Source organism: Coenobita brevimanus, chromosome 60 (assembly GCF_032717465.1).
Source record: "Coenobita brevimanus isolate Jiangsu-jjx chromosome 60, ASM3271746v2, whole genome shotgun sequence".
NCBI lineage: Eukaryota > Metazoa > Arthropoda > Malacostraca > Decapoda > Coenobitidae > Coenobita > Coenobita brevimanus.
The window spans coordinates 38,894,405-38,922,252 of NC_137013.1; the positions used below are offsets into that span (position 1 = coordinate 38,894,405).

The 27,848-nt window shown below is 43.1% G+C and overlaps 1 protein-coding gene across 1 annotated transcript in view; it reads left to right on the forward strand.

Annotated features, from left to right (window-relative positions):
• The window catches only part of LOC145403386 (transmembrane protein 135-like), a 49,771-nt gene that overhangs the window by 10,259 nt on the left and 11,664 nt on the right, over positions 1-27,848 (forward strand). Inside the window, exons 3-6 of the mRNA XM_080275169.1 lie at positions 6,529-6,659; positions 18,999-19,125; positions 19,528-19,682; positions 25,923-26,061. Coding sequence (XP_080131295.1) covers positions 6,529-6,659; positions 18,999-19,125; positions 19,528-19,682; positions 25,923-26,061 — 552 coding nt within the window. The remainder of the gene's footprint in view (positions 1-6,528; positions 6,660-18,998; positions 19,126-19,527; positions 19,683-25,922; positions 26,062-27,848) is intronic.

Here is a 27,848-nt window from a genome sequence, read left to right on the forward strand (position 1 = left end):
GAACAGAATTTTCACTACCAGTATCCTATCGCTTGCTCTCATAATATTCATAACATATTCCACCCATTTCTCCGCAACCATCACACCAACACCCCCATATCCTGTCTGTCCCCCCCTGCCAAAACAACTTATAATAACAGTCCTTCCCAACAATCTTTCTGGCTGATACCCCCCTGTCCTGGACTTCCTGCAAACATGCCACATCCACCGGACTTCCTGCAAACATGCCACATCCACCCACCTCCTACTGAATGCCTCAGCGACTTCCCCCACTCTTCCCCTCAAACATCTCACATTTCATGAACCCATCCTCATCTCCCTGGGTGATTTACTGTCCTCAGGCTTGCTTTGAAACTTATTCTCGTGTTTTGTCGTAGTCATTATTAATAAAGGGGGACAGGCATACCACAGGCTCCACTCACTGCTCAGTCCCAGGTCCAGGCAATGGATCTGGGACCCCTAGCCCACCAGCTTACCAGTGACTGTGGTAGTGGCCTCAGAGCACCCTGGCAGTCGCTGTGGTAGTGGCCTCGGAGCACCCTGCCAGGAGAGCGCAGGGACACCCTCCAAGCGTGCCTTGGCACTGCAACTATCCCGCCAGTATACACCCACTGATGGGGCAGCCTCCTGGGGTGCTACTCCCAGGTTCGGGCCCCTCTCTATTGGGTGGAAGCAGCAGCCTGGGAACCGCAGTGCCCTGTACCCTTTAGTACAGGCTCGAGCCCCATCTCTCCCTGGACCCATGATCTATGCTGGCAGAACCCCCATCATGCCTTCCCCCAGAAGTCCGCCTGTAGGTAGTGGGGGCAAAGTTTTCTGGCTGCATGCCCTTGCTGGTGCCAACCCCTGTAACTTAGTGGGATACGTTGTGTCTAATGTAAAGTGCATGTGGTGTAGTGCATGAGATAGTTAGAGGAAATGTTTGGGAGAGTATGCTGGTCTACTCTCCATGTTACTGTCACACTGAAAAGGTCAGCAAAGGGGATGGTTAGATAGCTAGTGATACAGGAGCTCCAGCTCTCCCTATCACCAGCATTCCCATTCCCCCTGGGAGTACCACCTTGTTCGGCCCGTGCTACAGCCTTCTCCATGCACCAGATTACTGGTGTCCTCTGTTCATAAAATATCTGTAACGGTTAGACTTGAACAGCTGTAGGTTGAAGTTTGGGGGGAAACAACTCAGGGGAAGCGATTTCCAGAGAGATGCAGTTCAGGCAATGAAAGAATTCTGATAGGCAGAAGTTCTGCAGTATGGCTGAGTGACATTCCAGTCATGAGCACTGCCAGATGCCCGTGTAGCACGATGGAAGGCACGGAGAGGTGGCACAGTGGATGCAACTTCGTCTGAGCATTTGGTTTAAAAATAATCTGTAAAATAACTCAAGGGAGGCAACATTCCTTCTTACTTGTAGGGGAGGTAGTTTATTGGTAATAGCAGGGTTATTAATAATTCTATCAGCTTTGTTCTGAATTTTGTCTAGTTGTTTTAATGCAACCTCTCCACATCCATTCCACAAGGGTGAGCAGTATTCAAGCTGAGAGCACAATGACTGCTCGTCAGTGAAGAAGTTACGGACTCTGTACAATAATGCAAGTTTCTTAGAGGCGGTTTTAGCAAGTGATCCGACATGAGAGGTCCAGCTGAGAGCATTGTTAAGCGAGACGCCGAAAATTTCAGTATTTTTGGAAATGGGAATATTTGTAGCATTGAAGGTAATATACGATTCTGGCAATACCTGTCTGTTAGTAAATTGTATGTACTGTGTTTTTAGTTTTACTAGCATTAAATGAGACAAGGTTATTTTGTCCCTATTCACTGATCGTGGATAAGTCTTGATTTAAAGAGATGGCTGTACTGAGTTGAGAGTTAGAGATATCAGACTTTGTAAATGGATGTCTGAGTGTGAATGAACTATGAAGCTTTGAGTCATGTGCATATGAATGGATGGGATTGTGGGTGACAGATAAGAGATCATTAATATGAACGAAGAACAGGGTTGGTGCCAGAACTGATCCCTGCGGCATGCCAGCATTAATTGAGTGGAAATTGGAATATATATCATCTACTTTTACTCTTATTTTTCTGTTGCTGAGATATGAGGAAATCAAAGGAACAAAAGCGTTTAGTCCCTAGCAAGGGAGTTTGGACAACAGGGAACAGTGCCACACTCTGTCGAAAGCTTTAGAAATATCCAGGGCCACTGCGTGAGTTTCTCCATGTAGGTCAACTGATTGATGGATGGTATGAGTCAGGAGATTGAGCATGTCAGTGGTGGATCTTTCTTGGCAAAAACCATATTGTCTATCACTAATTAAGTTGTTGGATTCAAGATGTTTAACTATGTGCTTATTAATTACAGTTTCAAAAACCTTACCAAGAGAAGATGTGACAGCTATTGATCTGTAATCAAAGGGGTCAGAAGAACTTCCATTCTTTGGAATTGGGTGGATATTGGCTTCTTTCCATAAATTAGGGAATGAAGAAGTACGTATGCATAGTCTGAATGATTTAGCAAGAACAGAGGCAGGTTCTGGGGAACATTTTTTCAAAACAGTTGGCAGAATTCCATCTGGGCCTGGAGCTTTGTTGGTAGATAAATTGTCTAGGATCTTAACAACTAACTTAATTATAGATTCCATTTTTAAAAAATCCCTTGTTAAGGATACAGCAGAAAGTTCCTAAGATTAAGACCAAAGTACTGTATGTGATATTCATGGTTGGGTTCCATCTAGTTGGTTTTGGTTTGTATCATATTGATAAGTGAATCTGCACAGTTGCACTTAATAATTGCCAAAGTATTTTATGACCTGTCTGTTGTTCAACAGTTTCATATTCAGTTACTGTACTTTTTGTGTCAAGTCTCCATGGTTGTTCAGTCTGTACATGGATGGGGTTATAAAAGAGATACAAGGTAGGACAGTGGATGTTGGAGTGGCCCTAATGAGAGAGGGCAATGTTTGGAAACTCTCTGTACTTGTGTTTGCAGATTCACACCAGATACGTACAAGCTGTATTACAGAATGTCTCAGCAGACAAAGCTACTGGTCCAGATGAAATTCCTTCAATAGTACTTAAAAATTGCTCCTCAGTGTTGGCTCCTGTAATGGCAAAATTTTTCCGTTTATGCATTCATACCTCAAGTTTTCCAGCCTCTTGGAAAGAAGCAAAAATCCATCCCATTCTTAGAAGGGGGCAGCTTCTGATCCATCAGACTATAGACCAATTGCAATAACTTCCATTCTTGGTAAAGTTTTTGAGACATTAATTATCCATCCATCATCCAATCCTACATTGCCCCACAAGGAGCGTAGGAGCCCGGGGCTAGGCAGTTGGTCTCGACATTTAAGATGAGAGTGACCAGCCTCACTCATCCCTGAGTGGCATTACATGAGCAATCAACCCCAACCATCCCTTGGATTTAAACCTTCATCGGCTCAATCCGACTGGAGTGCAATAATTACCCACTAAGCCACCAGGTGCCAAAATTTGGTTGTATGGTTACCACCCAGCATAGTAAATGGTTTCCTGGTGTACAGGAAACCATTTGGCTTGTCACTTAGTGTAGAGTCACCCACAGGCAGAAGGAAAAGAAAAGAATGAAGGAAAGAAAGACCGAAGAGGGAGTGTAAAGTCACCCATAGGCAGAAGGACAAGGAAAGAATGAAGGAAAGAAAGACAGAAGAGGACGGAAGGACATTAATTAACAAACACATAATCAAGCATCTAGAAATCAATAAATTAATCAGTGATCAGCAGCATGGATTTAGACAAGAATGTTCAACTGTAGACATTCTTTGCCTTCTTACCCATCAGATTAACAAAACAATAGACCAACACGGTGAAACACACACAACAGCACTTGATATATCAAAAGCATTTGACAGAGTATGGCACCGGGCCTAATTGTCTAAGATGTCACACTATGGCCTTGCATCACTGGTTCCTCTAATTTCTTCTTACCTTCATAATAGAAAAATACGGATCATGGTAGCTGGAATTTATTCTCAGTTTCATTCCATAAATGCTGGTGTACCTCAGGGATTTGTTTTGGTACCAACCCTCTCTCTCATTCATATAAATGACCTCCTATCTGTCACTCGCAACCCAATACACCCTTATGCTGATGACTCAACCCTTCATAGTTTTTTCACAGTTAGTACCTCCTTTACACAACTTGATATTATAAATTTCCAAATAAACGCAGCAATTTCTCTGAACCGGGACCTTTCTAAAATTAATCAGTGGGGACAAACAAATCTGGTCTCATTTAATGCTCAAAAAACTAAATACGTTAATTTCTCCAACAGAAAGAATCCCTCAGACTCTCACATAATTTTAAATGATGTCAATATTGCCATATCCACTGCAATTGATATCCTAGGTGTTACTTTCAACCCCAACCTAAGCTGGACAGCTTATGTTAAATTCCTTCGCAAAAAATGCTTCCAAAAAATTGGGACTTATGTACAGAGTTTGTGAGTTCTTCACTGACAAGCAGATGGCCACAATATACAAAAGTCATGTGCGTTCTCAGATTGAATACTGTTCGCCACTGTGGAGTGGATGCTGAGCGGTTGCATTGAGACAGTTGGACAAAATTCAAAATAAAGCCATTTTATTAATCAATAATCCTGCCATTACACAGGACCTTCCTCCATTATCAGTACATAGAGATGTTGCTTCTTTAGCATTATTTTATCGATACTTTCACCATAAGTGCTCAGACGAACTGGCTTCAATTGTGCCTCCCCTTCACATTTTCTTCTGAAATACTCAGGCAGCTGCGAGCGCCCATGAACTCACACTCTCTCCCCCACAATGCAGAACCTCTGCTTATCAAAATTCATTTATCCCCAGAACTACTACTCTCTGAAATTCACTTCCTGCGAGTTGTTTCCCACAAACATTTAATCCACTTCAATTTAAATCCAGTTGTTATAAATATTTTATGAATGGAGGATGCCTTTAGGCACATGGATTTATTTTTTTTCCCTTTGTTTTTTGTTCATTCATTACCAAAAAAAAAAAAAAAAAAAAAAAAAAAAATTGTGTTGTTAAGTGAAGACGAAAGGGGAGCTGCAAGGCTTGGTGGATGAGTTTGGGAGAGTGTGTAAGAAATGGAATCTAAAGGTAGATGCAGGGAAGAGTAAAGTTATGGTCTTCGAGAGAAGTGAAGCAGTGAATGTACAGTAAGGTTGGATGATGAGGAAATGGAAAATGTGAGTACATTTAAGTACTTGGGTAGTGTGATGAGTAAGGATGGAAGTTTGGGGGATGAAGTGCTTGAAAGGGTACAATAAGGAAGAAAGGTTGCTGGTTCCTTGAAAGCAGTGATAAGAAACAGGGAAGTGAGCATGGAAGTTAAAAAGTTAATACTGTACATGACAGTATTGTGATACCAACTCTAACGTATGGAAGGGAAGCTTGGATGTTGTCGGAGGGATACAAGTCAAGAGTGAGAGCTGTGGGAATGAGTTATTTGAGAGGAGCCTGTGGAGTCACATGGAGAGACAGATTGACAAATAAGGATGTGAAGGAGCATTGTGGTGTGGATGTGGATGTGATAGGAAGTTTTAGGAGAAACACATTGAGGTGGTTTGGCCATGTGGAGAGGATGGAGAGTGAGAGACTCATGAGGAGAGTGTATGTGAGTGAGGTGGAAGGGGAGAGGGGGAGGGGGAGGCCAAGGATGAGATGGAGGGATGGAGTGGAGAGGAATATGAGAGAGGAGAGTGTGAGTCGGTAGCAGGGCAGTGAAATGGCGGGGGACAGGGTGACGTGGAGGTGATTTGTTTGTGGCCACCCTGTATGGGATTAAGGCATCTGGCAATAGATAGATAGATAGACTGTGTGTGTGTGTGTGTGTGTGTGTGTGCGTGTGTGTGTGTGTGTGTGTGTGTGTGTGTGTGTGTGTGTGACCTTATCATATTTATCCTTAACCTCTTCAGTTGATTGGCATAGTTTCATGTTACCACAAGACTACAATACTGAACTTTGGACAAACTTTTCAAACTAGAGGGATTCTATATATACTTCCTTAACCTCTTTCATAAGAGAGGTCTTTGCAAAACTTAATAACTTCGTCTGGTGCTGATAGGAACAAAATGTAAAAGTATGTTGCCAAAGCAAAGTAGTAAAAAAAGAAAGGAATATCCAGGTACAGTCTACTCCTCTGCCTACATTTTAAGAGGTAGGAGGCTGCTGGAAATATATTACATGTTGTGGAAAGTGAAGTTGCCTATCTTTTACTGTACCATTACAGAAGAAAGACTGGGGGGCGGGCAAATGCTGGACCCTCACCTCCCAGTTTTAAAAAACTCTCTCTCATATTGTAATGGTCAGAAACAGTCTTGCTTTAGATTACAGCCCCATTATACCCGTCACCATCAGAGATCCTTCTTAGTTCAAATAAAATTGTGTAGTGGTAGCCTGCATACTGTAATATATCGTCTTAGTGAAGGGGTTAGTGAAGTTAATAACATATGCTCTTGTTAGTGAAAGTGTTAACATAATCCTTGATTTTGCAGCTGACAACTTTGGTAAATGCACGGAAGCTGAGCCTGAAGTATGCAAGAAAGGTGCTGCGGAACTACCTGACTTCAGTGTGCTTCCTCACAGTCAATGGATTTGGCTATATTGGCTTGTTCTGCATCATCAGGTGGGGATGAGCCTAGAGGTTATCCCACTTGGTAAGGTGGTATGGATGGATAGGGAGAGTGGATAATATGTTGGGTTGAAAACTGTGTGATATGAGTGTGGCATGGATTAAAAGACTTTGAGAGTTCATTGGCCCAGAAATACAGTATACCCTATGCAGGAGGTCCTCATTGCAAGTTGCCCTTTTTACACTTTTCTCCTATTAAGCCCAAAGTAAATTCCTTAACAATGGACCATTGAAGTTCCATTGCTACCCATGAAACTGATTTACCAGCTCCTCAAAATTTAAAAGTACCTACCATTTGTATGATAATATTTGTGATATTATTCAGCACATTCTTGGTGGTAGGTGGGGGTGCCCATCATCCACCCACTTAGTGTAGCGGTACTGTATTTTAGGGTAGCTCTACAGTGAATGGCAAGCCAAATGCTTTTATTTAACCCCTAAAACGCGGATCGTCGCATTTGCGACGGTCGGCCCAAAGGGCAGAACGGCGGATCGTCGCGTTTGCGATTTGAGTTAATTTTGAATAACCGCGGGCAAGCAGGCTCCAGCTGGTATTGTCTATCAGTCCCGCCACCCGTGAGCTACGTTTAGCACACTTGACCTTTGTACTACTGACCTCGGTTGTTGCCAAGTATCATTTTTTTTACCCACCGACGCACCGATGCGCGGCCCTCCCTCGTCGTGCGATATGGCAACGCGCGGACGGCTGATACGTGTCAATCTGCGCCGTCATCTCGCAAGCACTTTTTGCTATTGGGAAACGCTTGTTTCCCCAGTTGTCACACTGTCATTTTTTCGCGCGGTTTGCCCCAGAATAGCGTCAGTCCACGCGAATCTTCCACGGTGACACCATGTCCAACTCGAGCTCTTCCGAGTCTGTGCCTTCTAGCCCTCCGAAAAAGGGTTTTGTTACCTCAACCCCCTTCAAAACCTTACCAGGAACTACTAAGGGCCTAAGTGACTCTGCAATAGCCTCTGAACTATTGAAAGCCTCAATGGACTATGGCAGTGACGTCAGTGTGTGGTTGAGCCTGGCTGAGTCTGACACACAATCCAGTGCAGAGTCCGGGCCAGAAGTGATTGTTTCTGTGCCTGAAGAGAGTGTGTCAGTGCCTAGCACCTCAGCAGGGAAGGCTCCTGTGAGAAGGGGCCTTGAGTATGGGAAGGGGGCAAAACGGAAAAGGAGCGGTGACCCCAGCTCACCGCCATTGTCCCCTACGCCACGTCACGCCACCGCCAGCCCGCCACGTACTCCCAGCCCTATTCTCTCGTCCTCCTCCTCTGCTGCCCTGTCTCCTGAGTCGTCGGAGTCGCCTTCACCACCTCGAAAGGGAAGTAGACGTGCAACATTACGTTCTAGAGGTTTCCGTAGGCCTAGTGTTCGTGTTGGTAGAGCAAAAACTTTGTCCCCTAGTATAAGGCTAGCTCGTAGTAAGGAAACTCGCACTAGGCAACTCGGCAGTCACGCCACCGCGAGTGACCTTGAGCCCAGTGATAATGTCCCCACCACCACCACCACCACAACACCAACACGACCTGGGATAGCCTCAGCCTCACATACTGTCGCGCCGCCTGCCTCACCCACTCCCACACGACCTGCCTCACCCCCCGCCGCCCCAAGCACCTCCCAGCCTAGGCAGGGAACGCTGGATGCCTTCGTGTGGTCAGAGAGATCAGATTTTGTGCCGGAGGATCTGCCCTTTGACGACAGTGGGTGTGGACTTCAGGCTGACTTCCCTGTCGACGAGGATGGTGAATGCCTTGACTACCTGTTGGCCTTCCTTGACGACGAGGTTATGGAGCACATCTGTACCAAGAGAAACAGGTACGAGGGGCAATGTGCTCCAGTTCGCGAAGGAGAAGGTGAGGCGGCCACGCCATCCACGTCGCGGTTGGCAGCATGGGTGCCTCTTACGATCCAAGAACTTTTTGTATTTATTGGATTGATGTTGCTAATGCCCCACAACTGGAAACACAAGCTAGAAGAATACTGGACTTCCGACGAGCTGTGCCCAACACCCATTTTCAATAAATACATGAGCCGCGATCGTTTTAGGCAGCTGATGACTTACCTTCACTTCGCAAACAATGATGAGCCTTCCCAAACTAACCCATTATGGAAAGTGAGGGGAATCCTGAACATGATCAAGGATAAGTTTATGAGGTTCCTGCCCCCTTTCAAGAAAGTCGTGATTGACGAGTCCTTGGTTTTGTTCAGGGGCCATCTTCGGTTCGTCCAGTACATTCCAAGCAAACGGCACCGCTTTGGAATCAAGTTTTTCGTGCTGTGCGACTGCAAGACGGGGTTCATCCTAGACTTCGTCATTTACACCGCCAGCAGTGTCGATTTGGATAAGACTGACCCCCTTGGATTCTCTGGTTCTGTTGTGAAAGTGCTTTTGGAAAAGTACTTTGGCGAGAATCATGTCCTGTATACGGACAATTACTATACCGCTCCTAAACTCGCTAAGTACCTTTCTGAACACGGCGTCGGCTCCTGTGGCACTGTCAGAAGCAAAAGGGCACATTACCCTGCCTTCCCCGAGGCTGAAAACTCAAAGCGGGGAGACATGCACCTGAAGAAATCTGACAAGATGCTTGCGATCAGGTGGCATGATAAGAGAGTCGTGAACATGCTCACCACAGTACACAAGGGGGAAATGCTGGCAACAGGGAAGGTCGACAGAAGGACTGGCGAGCCTGTGATGAAGCCTGATGCTGTCATTGACTATAACGTCAATATGCGGCTGGTGGACAAGTCTGATATGATGATTGGAGAGATTGACTGCCTGAGGAAAAATTGTCGTTGGTACAGGAAGGTGTTCTTGCACTTGATTGATATGTGCATGTTGAACGCCTTCATCCTGTATAAAATCAAGAACAGGAAGCCAGCCAACTACTCTCTCAGACGATTTTCCAAGACTTGTGTCTACCAGCTGCTTCAGCGTTACGGTCCAGGTTCTTTCAACAGGTCCCAAACGCCACCCTCACACACCTCCAGACCGCCTACAATGTATGGCCTACCTTCAGCGACACCGCCTGGAGCCACTGCAAAGAGGGGGAAAGCACTGAGGAGGTGTCATGTGTGCAGCCACACTACCAGGCAGGACAGAACCTTTAGGCACACCTCCTTGCAGTGCAAAGAGTGCAAAGTTCCCCTCTGTGCTTACCCGTGTTTCTTTGACTACCACAGCCTAAGTAGATTTTGAAAATAAGGGTAAGACTCTTTGAAATATTACTGAGAGTGACAGTGATAATATTGTTTAGTTTTCTTTTACGTGCTGACAGTGACAGCCTGATGAGTGTAAATTAGTGTATGTACTTGTAAAAGCACTGACAGTGACAGTGTTTTTTGGTGTAAATAATTGTACATAGTAATAATATAAGTATTGCGAGTGACACTCACTCCAGTCTAAGAAGATGAAAGCATATTTTCCTATTCTATGTTCTGACAGTGACAGTTTGTTGTGTAGAAAATATTATTTTTATAACACTAGACAGTGACACTGATGAATAAGGCAAAAAAAAGAACAGATACAGTGAAAGTGAGCGATAGAAATGAAGTGCGAGTGGCCGACAGGAGCGAGAATAAAGTGCCTGACGTAAGGCTGAATAAACTCGCGCCGCGGTGGTCTTCCTCAGTCCCAATCCACAATACTGGCAGTGACAGTGATTTTTATGGCCGTAATAGTGACAGGCAAACGTTTGCGAAGTCCTATGATGAAAAAAAATGTAGTATACGTGTTTTTTGCCGAGAAAAGGGCAAATGTGACAATAGTGACGGGAAGATCGCCACCGCGCTGCATGTCGGCCGTGCGCTTCGTTCATTTTAGCCTTATTTTCAGTGCTTATTTACAAATACGGATTCCAAACAACCTGTACGTTGTTGTATAAAGTGTACTGTGACAGATTGAGGCTGTGGTAGAAAGAAAACCGGGTTTCTGGAGGTGTGAGAGTGAAGACTTTGTTACCCAACTTTGCAAGTCTTCACAAGTCCTTTGGTAGTCAACGAAGGCTCAACATGTGGCTCAGGAGAAAGCTGAATGTAAGTACTATATGCCATAAAAATTTTAATGCTCTAGGGTTAATCTATGATTTTTGGCAAATATTTTCCCACAGGTACTCAGACCCCGCTACAACCCCGCCACAGTGGGGGGATCGGCCGTACACAGCCGCGTTTTAGGGGTTAAACCAAGAAATCATTTGCAACCCTGGGTGGTAACCTTAAAACCAACCAGCACGTGTTCCCTTTGTGACAACAAGCGGGTTGGTGGAGCATTAGTGCCCTTCCCTGGAAAACAACTAACTAAAAATACAAGAAGCCACGGACCAGGACTAACCAATAGGTGACGACTAAGGACCAAACAGAAGACATGTTACGGATTGTGACATGGAATCTACGGGATGCAAATGATGAGAGAGAGAGATATTGTCTAGGTGCTTGAGGATGCAAAAGTGGATGTATGTGGAATAAAGGAGACAAAACGGAGAGATGAGACTGTCAGAGAATGGGAGTAGGGATGGGGTATATGTGCAGGAGTAGGTGAGAATGAGAGGGCAAAAGAAGTTTGTATTGTTGGGTGCAATAGATGGAAGGAGAATATAAGAGAGTATGGATCCGTTGGCACAAGGATTGTGTGGGTAAAATTGAAAGTTGGACTGCAAATTTAGGCAATTGTGTGTGTGCATGCGCCAATACAAGATCGTGCAAGTAGAGTGAAAGAAGAATTCTGGGCAAATGTGGAAGAAAGGTGCGTGGTGAACTGGATGAACAGAAGGCAGTGATTGATTATGTATGTATGGATGATAGAATGAGAAGGTGTGTAATGGATGCAAGAGCATACAGAGGTTGGGAAAGTGGACTTTCTGACTACCACATGGTGGTGGTGAAAGTCAAGGTTCAAATGAAATGGAGGGGTAGGAGAAGGGAAGGACAGGAGGAAGTAGTATATACATGGAGGGTAGAAAGGTTGCAAGAGGATGGTAAAATGTCAGAATATAAGACAGGAGGAAGTAGTACTGTATATAAAAGGAGGGTAGAAAGGTTGCAAGAGGATGGTAAAAAGTCAGAATGTAAGAGAGAAGTGGAGGAGTGATTGGGTAAATATGATGTGAAGCAGATGGGGGACATGGAAAGTGTGTGCAAGACATTCACAGAAGAAATCTGTGCAGCACGTGAGGTGGTGTGTGGGGTGAGGAGAAGACGAAAGGAAGTGCAAGGAACAGCATGGTGGAATGAAGAGGTAAGACAGGCTGTGATGCAAAAGAAGAAAGCATAAAATGAGTGGATGAGAAACAGGCGTGGAGGAAGTTGAGTGATGTAAGAGAGAGTTATATGCAGAGAGGAAGAGAGAAGTGAAAAGATTAGTAAGAGAGAGTAAGAAGAGAGTAGATGATGAATTTGGAAGGAATTGGAGTATATAGTGGAGGGAATATAAGAAAATGTTTTGGAAAAAGGTAAAGAGAGTTATACAAGGTGATACAGAAGTTAGTCAGGGATTGAAAGATAAAAATGGTAGATTGCTAGTGGAGAAGGGAGGAAAAGTGAGCAGATGGAGAGAACACTTTAAGGAATTGTTGAACATAGAGAATGAAAGTAATGCGAAAATGAGTGGCTGGGGAATGGCTGGGAGAAAGATGGAGGGGAGAAGAGAGGAAAAGAAGTTAGTAGGATGGAAGTATTGGAAACAGTGAAGAAAGTTAAAATGGGGAAAGCCTCAGGAACTGATGGAGTGTGTGGTTACATGCTGATGCATGGGGGAGAAATGGTAGTAGATTGGATATGGAAGATGTGTAGTTGGCATGAAAGAAAGGTAGTGTCCCGGAGGATAAGTTAGGTATAATTATTTCCCTGTACAAAGGAAAAAGGGAAAAGGAAGTGTATGGTTATCACAGGGGCATTTGTTTTCGTAGTGTAATAGGAAAAGTATATGGTAGGATACTTATTGACAGAGCAAGGGAAATAACAGAGGAATTAGTTGGTGAAGAAGAAGAAGAGGGTGGTTTTAGGAAAGGAAGAGGTTGTGTAGATCAGATATTCATTCTTAGGTCTTAAGAAAAGTTTTTAGAGAAAGGAAAGAAGTTGTATGTGGCCTTCATGGATTTGGAGAAATCATATGACTTGGTGGATAGACAAGTAATGTGGAAAGTATTAAGAATATATGGAGTAAATGAGTAAATGGAAAGTTGTTGAATGCCGTGAAGAGTATGTATTAGGGTGCTAAGGCTGCTCTGTGTGTGGATAATGAACTGAGTGAATTTTTCTGTATGAATGTTATATTGAAACAGGGATGTGTCATGTCCCCATGGTTGATCAATCTGTATGTGGATGGGGTTATGAAAGAGGTACAAGGTAGAGCAGTGGATGTTGGGAGTGACCCTAATGAGCGAGGGCAGTATTTGGAAACTCCCTGTACTGTAGTTTGCAGATGATACTGTATTGTTAAGAAAAAATGAAGGGAAACTGCAAGGCTTGGTGAATGAGTTTGGGAGAGTGTGTAATGTAAGAAACAGAATCTAATGATGAATATAGAGAAGAGTAAAGTTTGGGAGAGTGTGTAAGAAACAGAATCTAATGGTGACTGTAAGGAAGAGTAAAGTTATGGTCTTCGATAAAAATGAAGACACTGAATGTACAGTGAGTTTGAATGACGAGGAAATGGAAAGTGTGAGTGCATTTAAGTACTTGGGTAGTGTGATGAGTAAGGATGGAAGTTGAAAGGGTACAATAGGAAAGAAAGGTTGCTGGCTCTTTGAAAGCAGTGATAAGAAATAGAGAAGTGAGTATGGAAGTAAAAAAGTCGCTGCATGACAGTAGTGTGATACCAGCCCTTACGTATGGAAGTGAAACTTGGGCCTTGTTGGAAGGACACACGTCAAATATGAGAGCAGTGGAAATGAGCTATTTGAGAGGAGCATGTGGAGTTATGTGGAGAGACAGACTGACAAATAAGGAAGTGAAAGAGCCTTGTGGTGTGGATGTGGATGTGATAGAGAGCATTAGGTGAAATACATTGAGGTGATTTGGCCATGTGAAGAGGACGGAGAGAGAGAGACTAATGAGGAGAGTGTATGCGAGCGAGGTGGAGAGGTGGAGAGTGAGGGGGAGGCCAAGGTTGAGATGGAGTGATGGAGTGGAGAGGTATATGGAAGAGAAGGGGGGTGAGCTGGGAGCAAGGCAGTGATATGGCATTGGACAAGACAACATTGAGGTGATATGTTTGTGGCCACCCCTTGCGGGATTGAGACATCTGGCAGTAGTTAGTTAGATGGACATTCTTGGCTTTAGTGAGAAATGCTTGAACATTAAAGTCTCTCTCATTCATTACAGCATTATGCTTCTTGGCATTAGTGAGAAATGTCTAAATATTAAAATATCTCTCATTCATGACATTATGCTGTAACTAAGCATCATGTAATATTATGGGACTGATTGGCATGCCTTAATCTCTGAGCAATGATAGTGTAGATGGAGGGGAGAGGGGTAGTGCTGGCCTTCAATGACATGCATGTATGCTTTTTTTTCTCTCACAGAATGATCATCATGATCTGGACCTCCTTTCCCACCCTAGGGCAGGGTGAGAAGTAGCAATGTCCAGACAGGCCAAATTTGCCCACTGTAATGGGCATTGCCTCTGTTCACTTATCGTTCAAGCCCTTGGAATCCTGGCTCTATCTGATATGCCAAAAACTTTCGCCACACTCTGTAGCTTCACATAAACATATCCAATAGAGTCAGTCTGGATGCTGTCACATTAAAAGGGTGCCAAATCCCTGATCATGCACTTCTTCTCACAATATTCATCCAGTTAGCTTGATCTCTTGTCAGTCCCCTGGCCTCACCGACTTCCACACCTCTTCCTCACACACTCATCCATTATATCCCTCCACCTTCTCCTTGGCCTACCTCGCTTCCTCCCTCCTTCATATTTGCTCAGATATACCTTTTTCAGCACTCTATTGTTATCTCTTCCCTCCACACGACCATACCATCTCAGTACACTCTTTTCGATTCTGGTGTCCACAGACTTCCTCACTCCGCATCTTTCACGAATCACATTATTTTGTATCCTATCCACTCTCTGTACTCCACATACAGGTATACCCCGGTTTAATGATGCAGTTGGTTAGGTTAAACCCATTGTTAGGCGGGGTATTGTTTATCGTGGTAGATTTAACACGTAAAGTAATGGGATGTGTTTTTCAGCCTTGGGTTTCCCTCCCAACCAAGTCCAAAACCCACCCAGATGAGCCCAAAAACAAGTTTAATCCAATCTAAATGACCTAACAGCTGTAAAAGAACCTAACCTAATTCTAACACCAGCAAATAATTCACTGAAACCAACAAATACAATTAAAATTGTCAAGTATGTCTGGAAAAAAAACAAGTTTTAGTAAACTGTACCCAAAAATGGCTAAAATACATTAATCTAAGTCTAAAAACAGTTTATAAATCAACCTAAGCACCAATTTGAGTCTAAAGTATCATCAAAATTGGTAAAAAAAATAAAAATATAAGCCCATCGTTAAACCGGGCTTTGGTCATTCTTAGGCGGAGTATTGTGGTATTTCTACTCCTATCATTAAGCCAGGGTATCGCATCTAGGGGTATCGTATATCAAGGTGTACCCGTACATTCCTCAGCACTTCCATCTCCACTGCTCTCACACTTGATTTTTCATTTTTATGCCACACCATAGTCTCATATTCGTATGTTAAAGTCGGCACTAACACTCCCTCGTGCAAGCCTCGTGCAGCTGCAACACTCTAGCATCTGTTTCTTATCAAGGCCTTCATAGCACCTGCTACCTTCCTTCTTTGTGTCACTCTACTTTCCATTTCTTTTGCACGTTTTCCTTTTTTTTTTTTTTTCCATCACTGTACCCAGGTAATTGAACTCTCTCACCAATTCCAGTCTGTCTCATTCACTGTAACATCACACTGGAAGTCACCTTCTCTCTCGATTACCATCACTTTACTTTTTTCTATGTTTACTGTCATGGCATGACGCTCACATACATCAGCAAAACTCTTCGCAAGTCTACAAAACTGTCGTCTGGTATTTGCAAGTAGCACTGCATCATCAGCAAACAGCAAATTTTAGATATTCCATTCTTCATCATTCATTACCAATGCCATCCCTCTCTCTATTACTCGTTTTTTACTTTTCTCATCGCCTCATCCATTTATATATTGAATAACCATAGGGCCATCACACAGCTTTGTTGCACGTCCACAATGATCTTGAACCATTCACTTGCATGCCCATTTACCCCTACACATGCCTCAATGCCATCATAAAAGCTCTTGATGGCACCTAGCAGTTTACCATCTACACCGTACATGTGCAGAACCTTCCACAATCCTACTCTTTCTACTTTGTCATAAGCTTTTTCCAGATCCTTAAATTCCCTAAAGACCTTTTTGTCCTTCTTACAAGCCTTTCTCCACCATCTGTCTCACTCCAAATATTTGATCCACACATCCTCTGCCACTTCCAAAGCCACCCTCTTCATCTCTCACAAAGACTTCTGATATCTTCCTTACTTTCATTATAATGATACTTCCCTACAACTGTCAGTAAACTTATCCCATGATAATTCTTGCACTCACTTTGTTCACCTTTATTATTGTTGTTTGCAGATGATACTGTGTTGTTGAGTGAAGACGAAGGAGAGCTGCAAGGCTTGGTGGATGAGTTTGGGAGAGTGTGTAAGAAACGGAATCTAAAGGTGAATGTAGGGAAGAGTAAAGTGATGGTCTTTGAGAGAGGTGAAGTCAGTGAATGTACAGCGAGGTTGGATGGTGAGGAATTGGAAAATGTGAGTACGTTTAAGTACTTGGGTAGTGTGATGAGTAAGGATGGAGGTTTGGAGGGTGAAGTGCTTGAAAGGGTACAGCAGGGAAGAAAGGTTGCTGGTTCCTTGAAAGCAGTGATAAGAAACAGGGAAGTGAGCATGGAAGTGAAAAAGTTACTACATGACAGTATTGTGATACCAACTCTAACGTACGGAAGTGAAGCTTGGACGTTGTTGGAAGGACACAAGTCAAGAGTGAGAGCAGTGGAAATGAGTTATTTAAGAGGAGCCTGTGGAGTCACATGGAGAGACAGGCTGACGAATGAGGATATAAAGGAGCGTTGTGGTGTGGATGTGGATGTGATAGGAAGCGTTATGAGGAACACACTGAGGTGGTTTGGCCATGTGGAGAGGATGGAGGGTGAAAGACTGACGAAGAGAGTGTATGTGAGTGAGGTGGAGGGGGAAAGAGGGAGGGGGAGGCCAAGGATGAGATGGAGGGATGGGGTGGAGAGGTATATGAGAGAGGGGGGTGTGAGCTGGGAGCAGGGGAGTGAAATGGCGGGGGACAGGGCGACTTGGAGGCGATTTGTTTGTGGCCACCCCAAACGGGATTGAGGCGTCTGGCAATAGATAGATAGATAGATACAATCGCAGCCTTTTTTTCACTCTGCTGGCACAGTTTCACTCATCCATGCCTTTTTACCAACCTCCAACAAGCACTTCATTCTGCTTTCTGCACCACACTTAATCATCTCTGCATACACCTCATCAGTCCTAGTTACTTTCCCATTTTTCAGCCGCTTCTTTGTGTTCTTCACCTGTGCAAGTGTCATGTTTCCTGGCATTGCATTCCTTCTCTGCACATCCCCCAAATCAATCATGGTTACAGCGGCTCTGCTCTCTATTCCCATTCATCAGGCTTTCAAAATATTCTTTCAATCAGGTCCTTACTTCATCCTCATGGGTTAATATACCACTTACATCCATCACACTATCACATTTTTTATCCACTGTCACTTCTACATATCTGCACCTCTTTCCAGGATAACTTCCTATTTTCAGAGTAGTTTGCATTCATTTTCCTTCTTAGATCATCATTTACCTCCATCTTTTTCCTCTTCACTAGTCTCTTTACGAGCTTCTTGCTCTCCACATATTCAGTTCTTATTTCATTTGAACCTTTGTTCTGTAACCACTCTAGCCACTTCATCCTCTTTTCCTCCACTGCTCTTTTAACCTCTTTATCCCACCTTGCCGTACAATGCTTCTTCGTTGTTACTCTTGCCACACCACACACCGGTTTAGCATTCCTAACTAAGCAGTCGCTATATGTATTTCACAGGCTGTCCAGATCCATTTCATTCCAAGTCACTGCTGCCAACTCCTCCCCTCATTTATCCTGTATTCATCTGCCATTTCTTTGATCCCTAGCTTCTTAACCTTCTTTGTTTCTCCCTGACCGCTCCTCTCTCTTCTGGTCCACCTCACCCCTTTCAGCTTGATCTTGCATACCACAATCATATGATCTGACAAACCTCCACATCGTCCTCTCATGGCCCTCGTATTGGGAACCATTTCCAGCATTGACCTCTCTACAGGCACATAATCAATCAGGCTCCTTTCAGCACGATCCCTGTTCCCTCTATACCTCGTATATTTATGTGCATCTTTGTGTTTGAAATATGGGTTACGAATGCACAATCTCCTTTCCAAACACATATCCTTCAGTCGTTTCCCATTATCATTTTCTCCCAGTACTCATTACAGCTCATTATATCATCCTCAGGACCAGTGCCAACTCTTCCATTCATGTCGCCCATTACGATAACTTTATAGCTCCTGAGCATTTCTCCCTCTGCTTCGTCCAGCTCATCCCAAAGCCTGTCTTTTTCCCTTTCACTCCTGTCATCACACAGTGCATTTGCAACAATCACTCCCACTTTCACCTTCTCAAATTTGAACTTGACATTCATACATCTCAAGCTGACACATTTGCAATCTCTCAGTCCACTATACCACACCTCATTCAGCAAAAACAACTTCTTCTTTGCTCCTTCCTCTCCCATTCATGCCCAGTCTTATGTATATCACACCCTCCCACTCCTCCAGTTCACACCCTTTCATCTTTGTTTCACACAGTGCCATCATGGCATATCTTGCACTCTCGAACACATTCACCACTTCCATCCTCTTGCTGTCCTCATTCACGCCTCTCACATTCCACATGACCATGCGAATCTGCCCATTTGGTTAGGGCCCTGGGCAGGTATTGGGCCCTCCGAGGCTCTCCGAAATGTCTGCCATGATTAAGTGATTTTGGATAGGGGAATCTGGGGGACACTTAACTCCGCCAAAAACCCTGGTTATACAATTACCACCCAGCATAGTAAGTGGTTTCTTGGGTACAGGAAGCCATTTGGCTTGTCATTCAGTGTAGAGACCATTAGGCATCTTTACTTTGAGTGAGTGGATGATGGGTGCCCCCACCTACCATATAGTTCTCATAATACTTTTTGTTGTCTCCCCCCACCAGACACCTGCTGGGCCACATCAATATCCTGACAGCCTCATTTGTGCCGGGCTTTATGGCTAGTGCAACAGCCATCATGGTGGAGCGGCCAGAGAGGAGGGCACTACTGGCCATATATTGTCTTAATGTGGTAGGTTCCTCAGATTAGACTGTAGCAGTACTGATAATGCTGCATGAAATTATCACTTTATTTGGTGTCATCATTGTTGTCATCATCATCAGAATGATGATGATGATTTTTTTTTTGTATTTCTGCTGATTATAATGATACATGATGGTGATGATGATGATGATAATGTTTGAAATTATGGTTTCTCTTTCTTGACTATGCATGTTTTGTAAGCTATCCTGACATATCTCCTTTCAGTATTTGTGGATTCTTTACAGCTCTTTCACTTAAATCTAAATCTAAGCCTATACCCAACCTTACTTAACATTACCTTACCCTACCCAAACCAACCCAGTTCTGTGCATCCCAGCCCAATTTAACTCAATCTGACCCTGTCTAACCCAACATTCTAATCCTCACCAGGCAACCGAGTGTCTCTGGAACAGCCTGGTTGGACATGGGTATGTGCGGTCGATTCCTCGCGGTGAGATAATCATATTCTCCCTATCCATGGCCATGATGGGATATTTCTTCCGCTCCCCCAGGCCAGCCGGTCGGCTCATTCACTCCCTCCTTCTGTGAGTTATAGTTGACAGACTGCAGGAGTTTAATCTCAGTTATACTATTTTTACTTTAATTTGGCATGAAATTACCATCTCACTAACTTGAGTACTCATTTATAATAACAGATTAACAGTTATTTACAGAGAGCTTCAGTAGAAACAATATAGAGTCATAACATGGTCTTTTATGTACCATTGAGCGATGTGATAATGAGCTTCAAAAAAATGAATACAGGTATGTGGGCTAAGCTACAGTGACTGAGCTGTATTAGAAAATTAATGTAACACATATTCCCGTAATGAGAACTGAACCAGCAGGGAGGCAGGAGCACTGGTAGAAGGCTCAAAACAGTCTGATTTAATGTGCCACCACTAACTTCTTCAGCAAGGTGCCGTAATCCAGACAATACCACAAAACAGTCAGAGGTCCACACAGTCAGTAGTCCACCCAGACCCACCTGAAGATAAACCGCATAAGTACCCATTTTTCCACCCAAGGTTTAAGGGTTAAATAAGTCATCATCATCCAGACCTCATTTCCCACCCTAGGGCAGGGTGAGGAGTAGCAAAATCCAGGCATCCAAGTTTGCCCACTCCAATGGGCCACGCTTCCATTCAATCATCATTCAAGCCCCTGGAATCCTGGCTCCACCTGATACGCCAAAAACTTTCACCCCATTCTGTAGCATCACATATACTTATCTGATAGAGTCAGTCCGAACACACATTAAAAAGGCATGCCAGATCAGATCATGCACTTCTTCTCACAACATTCATCCATTCAGCTCAATCTGTTGCCAGTCCCCCAGCCTCACTGACTTCCATACCTCTCTTCCTCACACACTCATCCACCATATCCCTCTGCCATCTCCTTGGCCTACCTCGCCTCCTCTCCCCTTCAGATTTGCCCAGATATACCTTTTTCACCACTCTATTGTTATCCATTCTCTCTACATGACCATACCATCTCAGTACACTTTCGTCAATTCTGGTGTCCACAGAATTTCTCATTCTACATCTTTCACGAATCACATTGTTTCGTATCCATTCCACTCTCTGTACTCCACATACATTCCTCAGCAGTCCCATCTCCACCGCTCTGACTTTTGACTTTTCATTTTCATGCCAAACCGTAGTTTCACATCCATATGTTAAAGTTGGCACTAACACTTGCTCAGGTAAGCCTCGTGCAGCTGCAATACTCAAGCCTCTGTTTCTTATCAAGGCCTTCCTTCCTTGTGTCACTCTACTTTCCACTTCTTTTGCACATTTTCCTCTCTTTTCTATCACTGTACCCAGGTATTTGAACTCTCTCACCAATTCCAGTCTCTCGCCATGCACTGTAATATCACACTGGAAGTCACCTTCTCTCTCGATTACCATCACTTTACTCTTTTTTTACAGTTACTCTCAAGGCATGATGCTCATATACACCAGCAAAACTCTTCACCGGTCTACCAAGCTCTTGTCCAGTATTTGCGAGTGGCACTGCATCATCAGCATACAACAAATTTGAGATATTCCATTCATTACTATTGCCATCTGTCTCTCCATTACTCATGTTTTTACTTTTCTTGTCACACCATCCATATATATATATATATTGAACAACCATGGAGACATTGCACAACCATGTCGCACACCCACACTGATTGTAAACCATTCACTTAGATGCCCATTTACCCTTACACATGTCTCACTACCATCATAAAAACTCTTGATGGCACCTAGCAGCTTACCATCTACACCGTACATGCACAAAACCTTCCACGGTCCTTCTCTATCTGCTTTGTCATATGCTTTTTCCAGATCCAGAAATGCCATAAACACCTTATAGTCCTTCTCACAAGCCTTCTCCATTATTCGTCTCACTGCAAATATTTGATCCACACATCCTCTGCCACTTCTAAAGCCACCCTGTTCATCATTCACTAGGACTTGTGATATCTCTCTTACTTTCTTTATACTGTAACAATTCCTCCATATACTATACCTTCCCTACAGCACGCAATAAACTTATGCTATGAGAATTCTTGCACGTACTTCGTTCACCCTTATTTTTGTACAGGGATACAATCACAGTCTTTTTCCATTCTGCTGGCACAGTTTCACTCATCCATGCCTTCTTACAGATCTCCAACAAGCACTTCATTCCACTCTCTCCACCACACTTAATCATCTCTGCATACACTGCATAAACCCCAGCTGTTTTTCTGTTTTTCAGTAATTTCACAGCATTCTTCACCAGTGTGAGTGTCACGTTTCCTATCACTGCGTTCTTTCTCAGCACACCACCAAAACTAGTCATGTTGACAGTGGCTCTGCTCTCTCTATTCCCGTTCATCAGGCTTGCAAAATATTCTTTCCATCTGGTCTTTACTTCATCCCGATGGATTTATAATCTGCCACTTACATCCTTCACACTTTCCCATTTCTTTATGCTGTCAGTTTTACATTTCCACACCTCTTTTCAGAATAACTTATTTTCAGAGTACGGTGAGTCCTCGAAATACGAGAACCTGAAGTACGAATTTTCGATGGTACGAAATCGATTATTATAGGACAAATTCCACAATACGAAAATATCAGTCTCAATTATACGAAAATCGATACTCGATACAAAAGGAAATACAGAAATGGCCCAATTATCCACACTATATGGTGTGAAGAGGTGCCTGAATAGTCTCAAATCATGATTAATCTGGCGGAAGCAAAACACAAGTACTGTTAGATTGATTTATTTACCGGTAGATGTTCAGTGAAAGACACAACTATCTTCCCAGTTCAGTCTGAAGAAAATTTACACCAGGCGAAATACAATGAAAACTCTGTTTCTACTAGTGCATGTTGCAAATGATTCGATTTTTCCACGCTATATTCATTAAACTTTGGGAAGATACTTGTGTCTTTCATTGTACACTTGAAGCAGCAGAAAGACCTTACCAATTCAATTCATAATCCTCCAGCTTGTTTCTGTAATTTTCTGACAATTTTCAGTTTGGCAAATTACTTTTTCTTGCTGAAAAATTACCTTCCAGTTATTATCATCACTTTCCCCTACGATCGTTTCCAGCGCAGTGAAAGAAACTCAGTGTGCTCAAAGGTGGATATCGTTTCCCAGTTTCCCAGCTGGAGGTTAGGTTAGGTTAAAATTATTAGGTACAGATAAGCTCGGTTAGGCCAGGTTTAGTTAAACACTTAGGGAAGAACAATCCTTTCCGCCATTATGTTAACGAAATAAACAAGAGTTGTCGCATCAGAACAGCTAAAAATGATGGGGAAACAGATTTAATAAGAAACGTTTACTGTATTTACCAACCCAGAAATAATCTGAAAAATATAACAGACTATCAGGAAGAACTGATTTGGTAAGGTGCTTTTACTGCTTAAAGTAAAACGTACATTTAGCCCCCTCCGTGGCTTGGGTTCATATATTTGCATGCTCCCGTGGTCGGCCTTGGGACCATTTTTTCAAAGTTCTAAAATCAGTTTCTTTTTCTTACATATGTGGAAAGACTCATCTGGCACACCTGGCTTTTTTCTTTCAATTATTTTTTCCCCTAAACCCATCCTCTGATTTGCTATTATTTCACGTAAGAATTAATAAAATTAGGATGCGTGTTACATCAGCATGTAAACATCGGCGAAAACATCTGGGACAAAGTGAACTGTGAATGCCAGACTGCTTGAGGTGGTAGAGTAGGGTCGTGTAAACACACCAGTGACCCTCGTTCCCTTCCCATAATTGCTCACATTTTTTTATAGCTCGCCCTAACTCAACGTCACTGACACCAGTACAGTAAGGCGTTCAGGGCCAGCAGCTATGAAAACAATAATGGAATACATTATTGTTTGTATCAGTCCTCTCTCTTTCACACATACACATAAGAACAAACAAAAGAATGAGCAGTAAATGTACACTAACTCTAAGGAGCAGAAATAACTGTGCTCAATTGGTCCGAAATATATTGGGAAGAGCGATACCGAACGAAGAATGTGGAACTGAATGCTAACCTGTGAGAACATGTGGGACGAAAGAGTAATTTTTTTCTGATTAGGAAATATTTTTGTTCCACGTCGTCTCTTAAAATTGTAAAACCCATAATCTTTCGTGTAAGCATACAGCCTAAAGACCTTACCAATACAGTTCATATTCCTCTAGTTTGTCTGACTCTTTTTCTGACTATTTTGAGGGTGGTAATTTATGTTCTCTTGCTGAAAGAAACTTACTCGAAATTAGGGCGCATGTAACATAAGCATGTAAACATTGGCGAATACATCTGGAGTGAAGAGAACGCCTGACTGATCGGATGGTAGAGTAGGGTCATGTACACACACCAGTGACCCTCGTTCCCTTCCCGTAATTGTTCGCAGTTTTTTATAATGCCCTAACTCAACATCATTGACACCAAAACAATGAAGTGTTGTTCAAGGCCGGCAGCTATGAAGGGGTTAATGAAATACTGTATGAAAAATTCAAAATGGGCGCGGTGCATAGCGCTGCACTCGCTTGCCAAGAGAAAACGAAGTAACCCCTCTCTGGTAACCAAATTTTCGCGCACTTCTCAGTTGAGTCTACTGTACATCCCTCCTCTCCTCACAGCCTCACTTTACGTGAGGATATTTTCGCAGCCCTTCACCTTTTCGTATTGTTTCGCCATGCCTCCCAAGTGCCCTGCATCATCTCCAGCATTGGGGGAGCCCACTGCAAAGAAGCAGCAGCACCGTACTCTATTTCTGGAAAGGAAATTGGAAATTATAAGACCCCATGAGGAGAGGCAGGGAGTCTCGGAGATTGGGCGTGCTTTAGATCTTGCTGTTTCCACCATTGGGACTGTGATGAAGAAAAAGGAGATGTAGACGAATATGTTGTGGTAGGTGGGGGCGCTCACCATCCACTCACTCGATGTAGTGCTGCTCTCGGGTGTCTGCCCTTTCCTCTCTTCCATCCTTCTTTCCTTCCATCCTCTTCTGTCTTTCCTTCTTTCTTTCCTTGTCCTTCTGCCTACGGGTGACTTTACACTCCCTCTTCTGGCTTTATTTCCTTCATTCTTTCCTTTTCCTTCTGCCTGTGGGTGACTCTACACTGAGTGACAAGCCAAATGGTTTCCTGTACACCAGGAAACCATTTACTATGCTGGGTGGTAACCATATAGCCAAATTTTGGCACCTGGTGGATTGCGCTCCAGTCGGATTGAGCTGGTGAAGGTTTATATCCAAGGGATGGTTGAGGTTGATTGCTCATGTAATGCCACTCAGGGATGAGTGAGGCTGGTCACTCTCATCTTAAATGTCAAGACCAACTGCCTAGCCCCAGGCTCCTACGCTCCTCATGGGGCAGTGTAGGATTGGATGATGGCTGGATGGATGGAGAAGAATATGGCCACCTACTCAACAATTGTATACAGGTATTGCTTACTTCTTAATAGGGGAGGGGGAAAGTTTAGGTGGGGGTTCGAGGGGGTCCTGGGATGCATCCCCCCATTTTTATTGCAATGGGGAAAATCGTTCTGATATACGAAATTTCAAATTACAAAAGTTTTTTTTGGTCCCTATCCCTTTCGTATATCAAGGACTCACTGTAGTTTACATTCATTTTTCTTCCTAGATCATCATTTACCTCCTGTTTCCTCTTCACCAGTCTCTTTATGTGCTTTTTGCTCTCAGTATAATCCGTTCTTATTTCAATTGAACCCGTTCTGTAGCCATTCTAGCCACTTCCTCATTTCCTCCAGTGCTCTCTTAACCTCGTCATTCCACCTTGCCGTACCTTTCTTCTTTGTTGTTGCTTATGCCATACAACACACTGCTTTAGCGTTCCTAACTAAGCAGTCCCTATATGCATTCTACAGGCTATCCAGATCCATTTAATTACAATTCACAGATTCCAACTCCTCCTCTACTTTGGTCGTGTATTCATCTGCCATGCACCGTGTGATGACAGGAGTGAGAGAGAGAAAGACAGTTTTGGGATGGACTGTATGAAGTAGTGGGAGAAATGCCCAGGAGCTTTAAAGTGATGGTAATGGGCGATATGAATGGAAGAGTAGGCATTGGCCATGAGGATTACATAATTGGTTGAGTGAGACAAAAAAAAAAAAAAAAAAAAAAAAAAAAAAAAAGTCAGGCTGTTGTTGCTGGGGCTGCTGCTGCTGCAGCTGGTGATATTGATAATCATGAAAGACAGATTTCTTCCAACAGTGATGGTGATGGACAGTCTTTTTCCACTGTCATTTCATCCTTTCTCCCCACCAGACTGTTCCTGGGTCGTGGTGAATGTGGTGCCATGATCAGTGAGAGAGCAGCAGCCACCAGCAACAGCCTTCCACCCGCACCTCCACACTCACACCCACAGTCATGGGTCAGACATCATTTGTGTATTACTGTGTTAGTTGTGGGTTGTGATGTGCTTTAATATTAAGTGCAGAATAGAGATAATGTTTTATGTCAATGATGATCATCACTATTGTTGTGGCCGTTACTAGGTACAAGCAAATCGCTTTTTACCAAGTTTATTTGTTTGTTGATCTATTTGGTCTCATTATAACTAGTAAGTATTGTCTGCATTTGTCATTGCCCTTCTTGTTACCAAGTTTTTCCTTTGGTGTTGTGTGATTCATGATCAGTTAGCACTAGGGTCAAATAATTAGCCATGTTCAAAGTAACCTACAGTATAGCAGAGAGCCTTGTTTGGTAAATACATGATAGTTAAATATTGTATTACCAGTATTAAATATTTTAAGTGCAGGTATTGAAGCTTGCATCATCGCTAGCAGATTAAAGTGGCTGAAGTAGTCCAACATCACAAACTTTGCCATATCATAAATCAGATAGAAAATATATGAAAATATATATATATATATATATATATATATATATATATATATATATATATATATATATATATATACATAGAGAGAGAGCGAGAGAGAGAGAGATAGATATATATATATATAGAGAGAGAGAGATATAGACAGAGATATATATATATATATATATATATATATATATATATATATATATATATATATATATAGATATAGATATATATATATATATATATTTTTATCCATCCATCCATCATCTAGTCATGTATATCATCATCATGAGCCGTTGAGGTCCACTGCAGGACCAGCCTATCCCTACCGAAGCAGGGACTATACAGCCAATGTATCTCTACCCAGTGACTTAGGCTGTATGGTAGAGACTGTATGTAGGGTGAGAAGTGCTTGTGAGTGTGATTGTAGTGTTGTAGTGGCTTTGGATGTGTATGTAGTCTGTGAACCAAGTGTAATCGGCCCACCTTAAGCCAATTGGGTGCAAGCATACTAGTATGTGACACTGGTTCAACTACAGCACCCCTTGTGTCCGCCAAAGCAGCAAGTGGCTTGGTGAATGCATCCTGAAGTTTTTACAACTCTGCCGGGAGGCGAACCCACACTTTCCAGCACACTCTACCACTGTACCACAGAGGTATATATATATATATATATATATATATATATATATATATATATACACACACACACACACACACACACACACACATGGTAGGTGGTGGCACTCACCATCCACTTACTCGATGTAGTGGTGCTCTCGGGTACCTGCCCTTTCCTCTCTTCCTTCCTTCGTTCCTTGTTTCCTCTTTTGTCTTTCATTCCTTCATTCTTTCCTCTTCCATCTGCCTACGGGTGACTCTACACTGAATGACAAGCCAAATGGATTCCTGTACACCAGGAAACCATTTACTGCGCTGGGTGTCATATAGCCAAATTATGGTACCTGGTGGTTTAGTGGGTAATTAAGGTGCTCTAATCTGATTGAGCCAGTGCAGGTTTGTATCCAAGGGATAGTTGGTGTTTATTGCTCATGTAATGCCACTCAGGGATGAGTGAGGCTGGTCACTTTCATCTTCAATGTCACGACCAACTTGCCTAGCCCCAGGCTTCTATGCTCCTTATGGGGCAACAGTGGATTAGATGATGAATGAATGGTATATATATATTTATCCATCCATCATCCAGTCCTGTGTTGCCCCATGAGGAGTGTTGGAGCCTGGGGCTAGACGAGTTGGTCCTGACATTTAAGATGAGTTACCAGCCTCACTCATCCCTGAGTGGCATTACATGATCAATAAACCCCAACCACCCCTTGGATATAAACCTACGTAGGCTCAATCCA